Source organism: Asparagus officinalis, chromosome 3, assembly GCF_001876935.1.
Source record: "Asparagus officinalis chromosome 3, Aspof.V1, whole genome shotgun sequence".
NCBI classification, from domain to species: Eukaryota; Viridiplantae; Streptophyta; class Magnoliopsida; order Asparagales; family Asparagaceae; genus Asparagus; species Asparagus officinalis.
In genome coordinates this window covers 71756111-71762831 of record NC_033796.1, presented here as the reverse complement: position 1 = coordinate 71762831, position 6721 = coordinate 71756111, and the positions used below count along the sequence as shown (strand labels likewise).

The window sequence follows — 6721 nt, the reverse complement described above, 5'->3', positions numbered from 1 at the left end:
TTATTATTATTTTGACAAGAATTTAGCTACAAATTGTTCAACATGAGTTAATTTCAAGTTATCAGAATTTTGTTTTGACAATAAATTTCCTCAAAATTATTCTTTTAGAACAAAAATGTTAAAATTTTGATAACTTGATCGGTGAAATACACATGTTGATATTACAATTATAAGCTAAACCTTAAAAAAACCCTAATTTTTTTGGATTTGCATAAAACACCCAAAAAAAATTTCAATTTGAAATCACGTACCCAATTGAATGTTCAAAATTATGTATTTTTGCACAAAAACCCTAAGAATTTTTGGGTTTGCATGAAACACCCCAATTTTTGTTGGTTTTGCACAAAACACCCCAAATTTTTTTTCTTTTTTTTCAGATTTTTGAACAAGATATCCTCAATTGAATTCTAAGTTCAAACCCCCAAGAAATTTTTGGATTTTGCATAAACCCCAATTTTTGTCGGTTTTGCACAAAACACCCCAATTTTTTTTTCTTTTTTTTTCAGATTTTTGAACAAGATATCCTCAATTGAATTCTAAGTTCAAACCCCTAAGAAATTTTCGGATTTTGCATAACCCCCCCCCCCCAATTTTTGGATTTTGAATAAAAATCCCTAAATTTTTAGCAAATCCCCAAATTACACCCTAAATTTACTAAATTGATCATGAATCAACACAAAATATGATAATCATTCACAACTACCCAAGATTCAATCACCAATTCATCCATGAACCCATTCTCATAAGGAAATTACAAGATCAAGATAGAGATTATACCTTGGAATTGTGTAGAGGTGGAGAAAGCAAAGATCCGAAAAAAATTGAAGAAGAAGCCCTCCAATCTCCGTGGGTTTTTACGGGTTAGTTTTGGGAATTTTTGGGGTTGGATTTGGGGAGGTGGAAAGAAGAAAATAAGGGAAAGAAGAAAGGGTTGAGGGCTGCGGTTTTAAAAGCAGCAGGTTTTGGGCATCGATGCTGGCATCGATACCCAAAGCCATGGTGTTTGGGCCAGCCGGCCCAAACACGGTTTCTTTTTGTTATATTTTTTTACTTTCTTTTTCTTTTGGGCCTGATTTTTGGGCCAGCCTATTGTATATTGTTTTTTTTTATGTTTTTGTTTGGGCCATAGAAAATGGCCTAAGAAAAAAAATTTGATATATATTTATTTTAATTTATTTTTTTCAATGTTTTTTTTAACAAAAATGAGGAATATATATGTATATATGTTTTTAAAACATACACACACAGCCAGCCTATTGTATATTGTTTTTTTTTATGTTTTTGTTTGGGCCATAGAAAATGGCCTAAGAAAAAAAATTTGATATATATTTATTTTAATTTATTTTTTTCAATGTTTTTTTTAACAAAAATGAGGAATATATATGTATATATGTTTTTAAAACATACACACACATGTACGAAGGGTATATCGACGCCCTATCCCAAGTGGTATTGGGCGGTGCTCATCGACAAGTAGATATCATCGCAACATCGTGCGGATCGACAACTATCACAGGTACATCGACCTCTTCGCACGCTCGTGCGGATAAACAACTAACATAGGTGCATCAACCTCTTCGTACGCTCGTGCGGATAAACAAATACGTGTAGTGGAGTGAATTTCATCATGGTCTCATCTACGGTTCACGAACTAATTCAAAAACTCAAGAGTGTAATCGTAACCATATTTTATCATAATCCCCTAGGGATACTCACATATATATTACTACATATTTATGACAGTAAGTGTAGCAATCGAGCGGCTCAAACTCCGCGAACACATCTCAAAACAGCGCAAACAATCTCTAGAAAAGAAGAAACTGGGCCAAACTGCCCAGAAAATGGTTGGCGCTACTGTTAGTAAAATGAACATATCTTTCTCTAGGAAAACTATTTTTATGAATGACTTCCTGTTTTAAAAACTAGATTCACACATCTTTCAATTGGAACTATTTTGGTTCAGTTTGAAGTTCAATATCAATACCAGATTTTAGTTGAAGTTGCATACACGTGCAGCAGTTTTCTGCAGGGCATGTCGTTAATAAAAAGAGTCTATCTTTCTCTATACAAACTCTTTTTTAGATTTGTTTTCTGTTTTAGAAACTAGATTCACATATATTTCATTTGGTACTAGTGTAGTTCAATTTGGAATTCATTACCATGCCCGATTTTCTGTTGAAGTCTACACATGTGCAGCAGTTTTCTCTGCAGGACGTGTCATTAATAAAAAGACTATATCTTTCTCTATGCAAACTCTTTTTAAGATTTGTTCTCTGTTTTAGAAACTAGATTCATACATTTTTCATTTGAAACTAGTTTAGTTCAATTTGGAGTTCATTTTCTATCTCAAATATCCAGTTAAACATAACACATGTGCAGCAGATTTTCTGCTCACTACCACATATTTGCTCTAACGCAACAGTTCTAGTGCAACGTTTATGACCGTTGCGTTAGGTATCTATGGGGGCGGTTTTACAACGCTTTGACAACGGTTTACAAAAACCGCTTCGCTAGGCCCAATAATTTTGATTTGGGCCGATTTTATAGGCTGGTTTGGGCTTAACACTGAAACGAAATCTCTTTTTTTTTTCTCACCGCTTTACCAAATATCCCTCTTTCTCTCTCACTCAACTCATCACCCCTTTCTAAAATCTCCCTCTTCGTTCGCTCTGAGAGATCGCCATGGCCGAAATTCGTCGATCTCATCGCTTAACTCGTCGCTAATCTCTTCGCCGTTTTTCGATCTCATCGTCTCCGATCTCAACTCTGATTTCGTCGTCGATCTTGTAACTAATCTATTCGTCGAGCTGTTGGTCTCGTCTCCGATCTCATCTCCGATATAGGTCGTCGAGCTCGCAGCTAATCCGTCTCCGATCTCACTCTCCTTTGGACTCTCAGGTACCTCAGTTCCTTGTATTTCTGATTTCTACAGTTTCTTCCCCTTTCTATTAGGGAAATTGTTTAGTTGTTGATGGCCTTTTATCTCGCAGTAGCTTACTAATCAGTTTATCTCGCAGCTAATCCGTCTCCGATCTCATCTCCGACCATTTCTCGCAGGCACAAGACGAGATTACATATTGGACAGCTAGTGAAAGATACATCAGCAAAGCTTAAACAAGGTAGTGAAAACGATCACCGTGTTGAAGTTAGCGTGAGTCTTTTACAACAAACTCCTTTCAGTAACGATTTTTTTTTTTGTATTTTGCTTTTAGAGTTTTTGCAGTGCTTTGAGAACTGTCCTCAGTATTTTACAACAAACTTGTATTAGTCATGCATTATCTGCTAATTCACCGACAGCCAGAGTGAGAGATTGTTGGGATGGAAGTTGGGGGAGGTTGTTTTTGCTTGGCACGGCAAGGGGGGCTCATGACTGTTGATCACCACTATGATTAGTGTTTAATTTGTTGTTGTGTAGATAGGGGATTAGGATTTGATTATATGGGGTTTTTTGTGGGGGGGGGATTGGTTGTGAAGAGAGGGGGTGTTTTTGTTTTGAATTTTTAATCAAAACCAAACGTATTCTGTGTGCGAAGATTAATTAGTTACAAAAATAGCAAATCCATCTTGAAGAAAGATTAATTAGTGTTCTCTCTTGGTTTGTATTTTTAATTGAGATACCATATTCTGTGTGCGAAGACAATTAAGGAACAACAGAGAATTTGGATGAAGAGATCATCTTGATTCTTTGCTAGCTTCTCCTCCTCCATGGATCACGTATACCCGTTTCGCAACACTGTAAAAATATCATAAATTGAAAAGTGACCGATATTAGAAATGATATTAGAAAATTATAGATGTTACTTGTGTGTACATAACCCACAAAAATAGCAGATTGCGAAGCATCTCTGTATAGCAATTAATGTGATGTATAAAATGGGTGATGTTTTCACTAAAAATATCGATTACGAACAAAGTAGAGTTTGTTATGGAGGAAGCAAAACTGGCTAAACTTTGCTACGAATTGTTAATTCAACCTCAAACCGCATGTTTTCCAAGGTTCACAGAATGTTTCAATGATTTCGTGTATTTATGAATGGAAGAATTTTTCTTGAGGAGATACAAGTCCGGAATGAAGAGGGCGAGTTGAGAGATTTCTGCGAAACTGAGCCAAGCTTCTAAGTGATGATTCAGGAGAACTGTGTAACGTCTCACTTGATCTACTCTTAGAAAATACTCCTGCAAAAATGACTCCGATTTCATCAGCAGTTTTCTTATTATTTTCCTTCTCTGGAGAATATGATAGTTTTGAGCAGTTTTCATATAAACTGTTGCTAGTTTCATTCATGTTTTTGTTAATCCTTCCACTCATGCAATGTTGTGTTCATAAATTTCTTTACTTTCACTACTAATGTGACTTATATGATGTTTAAATTCCAGTGAGCAAGAAAAATAAGAAAGAGAGCTACCAAGAAGAGTTAGAAGAGCGTTTAATCTCGTTGATTACATCATTATTTGGTAAGAAGGTAACTTAACTTGTTTCTTAAAAGCGTTATGATATTATTCTTATAGCAATGTACCATGACTATGCTTCTAACTGTTGAAGTGTTGAATGCACTTATGTCTTTAGTAGTTATTATATTATTATTTTGTAGGATATTCACAACAATGAAGTATCAATTGCATGCCACCTTTTAATATAAAGTCCTTCTCACTTGTATTTTTTTTATAATCTTCAGAATAGTACGGTTGTAGCATATATGACTTGCAATGTAACTGTTAATAGTGTTAATCAGAATAATGTTGATTGAATATATTGTTATTAATGGCAACAAGAGGATTGATTTTTACATTTTATTAATCACAAGATTTATATGTAGTTATTAATAGTGTTATTCAATTTTTTTCTTTCTCCAGACCATATAATAAATGGCGGAAAACAGAGATTGGATGTATAATGCTCCTAGAGTGAGTGTGGAGTTCATTAATAATGTCAATGACTTTCTTGAGAGAGCATTTGCTAATGGAGCAGAAGGGGATGAAATATGTTGTCATTGTCGCATTTGCTGTAATCGTTTTTGGTATAGTCGTGATGTTGTTTATGATCACCTTATTGTCAAAGGATTTGTGGAGAATTATTATGATTGGTTCTTTCACGGAGAGGGTGTGTCATCAAGGATGGATGTTGATGACAATAATGAAGAAGTTGATGATGTTGCTGATGATGCTCAAGACAACATGGATGAGTTATTGCATGATTTATTTAGAGATGTAGCAGAAGAGTCTCCAGTGAACCAAGAAGATGGCCTAAGTGACGATGAAGAAAGGTTAACAAAGGAGGCAAAGAAATTTTATAAGTTAGTTGATGAAGGTAAGCAGCAGTTGTTTCCGGGATGTAAAACTTTTTCTAAACTCTCTTTTATCATCCGGTTGTATCTTCACAAGTGCATCCATGGCCTAAGCAACGAGGCATTTGATGATTATCTAGCCATATGGAGAGAGGCAATTCCTGAAATAAATCTACCAAAGTCTTATTATGAGGCCAAAAAAATTGTGAAGGATTTGGGCCTTGATTACAACAAGATACATGCTTGCCCTAATGATTGCATGCTTTACCGTGGAGAAGATGGAGAAAAAGTTGCTTGCAGTAAATGTGGTGAAAGTAGATGGAAGGCAAATAAGCAGGGTGTTCCAGCCAAGGTTTTAAGGTACTTTCCTTTAAAACCTAGAGTTCAAAGACTATTCATGTGTTCTCAGACTGCTGAATCCATGAGCTGGCATGCAAAAGAGCGCCTCCAGGATGGGAATCTAAGGCACCCAGCAGATGGCAAAGCATGGAAGGATTTTGATTCCAATCATCCTGATTTTGCACTAGACCCTCGTAATGTGAGGCTGGGCTTGGCTAGTGACGGGTTTAATCCATTTCGGACTATGAGCATTTCACATAGTACATGGCCGATGATCTTGATAAATTATAATTTACCACCCTGGATGTCTCTAAAGCCAGAATATTTCATGTTGTCTTTGCTTATTCCAGGGCCTCAGTCCCCTGGGAATAATATCGATGTTTTCTTGCAACCGCTGATTGATGACATGAAAGAGTTATGGGAAGTCGGATTGCTTACTTATGATGCTTCAAGTAAACAACCATTTTATGTTCGTGCAGCTTTACTTTGGACTATAAGTGACTTTCCAGCATTTGCAATGTTATCCGGATGGAGTACTAAAGGGAAGTTGGCTTGTCCTTGCTGCAACTATGGCACTTGTTCGCAATATTTAAAATACAGTAGGAAAATGTGTTACATGGGTCATCGTCGATTTTTGAGTGATAATCATCCATGGCGGTTAAATAGAAGAAACTTTAATGGCCATGTTGAGTTAGGAAAAAAACCTGAATCATTATCCGGGATAGAGATTATGGAGGAATTGCGTGGCTTTGTTAATGACTTTGGGAAGAAAAAAAGAAAAAATTAGAAAAGGGCTGTCCATGGAAAAAAAGGTCAATATTTTTGAATGATGGGCTTAAAACATATGAATGCTTTGAAGATCATGGTTTGGACTTTGAAGAAACTGTAGCCACTATTTTGCTCAAATGGAAGAGGTTTTGATGTAGGTGAGTGATTTTCTCACTTTTTTAATATAAAAGAGAAACTGTAGCCATCTGAGGACCAATTGTCTCCTTATTTACCAATGTTACTTGAGCTTTTTTTTCCTTGTAATGGTTAGTTTAAAAAATTACCTTTTCAGTTTGTTGCTGACATGATATTTGATACGTTTCTTTATT

At 35.7% G+C, this 6721-nt stretch overlaps 1 protein-coding gene and 1 long non-coding RNA gene across 4 annotated transcripts; both read left to right on the top strand.

Annotated features, from left to right (window-relative positions):
• On the top strand, nucleotides 1422–4997 carry LOC109834316. 3 transcript variants are annotated; one of them, XR_002245528.1, is made up of 4 exons: nucleotides 1422–2898; nucleotides 3018–3119; nucleotides 4378–4455; nucleotides 4855–4997. It is a non-coding gene; the product is annotated as an uncharacterized LOC109834316 (long non-coding RNA). The 3 variants fall into 3 exon arrangements; XR_002245529.1 differs by having other exon boundaries at nucleotides 4378–4463; XR_002245530.1 differs by having other exon boundaries at nucleotides 3018–3151.
• LOC109835274 lies at nucleotides 5116–6411 on the top strand. Its single transcript, XM_020403256.1, has one exon. The coding sequence runs from the start codon at nucleotides 5116–5118 to the stop codon at nucleotides 6409–6411; it is 1296 nt and encodes a 431-aa protein (XP_020258845.1).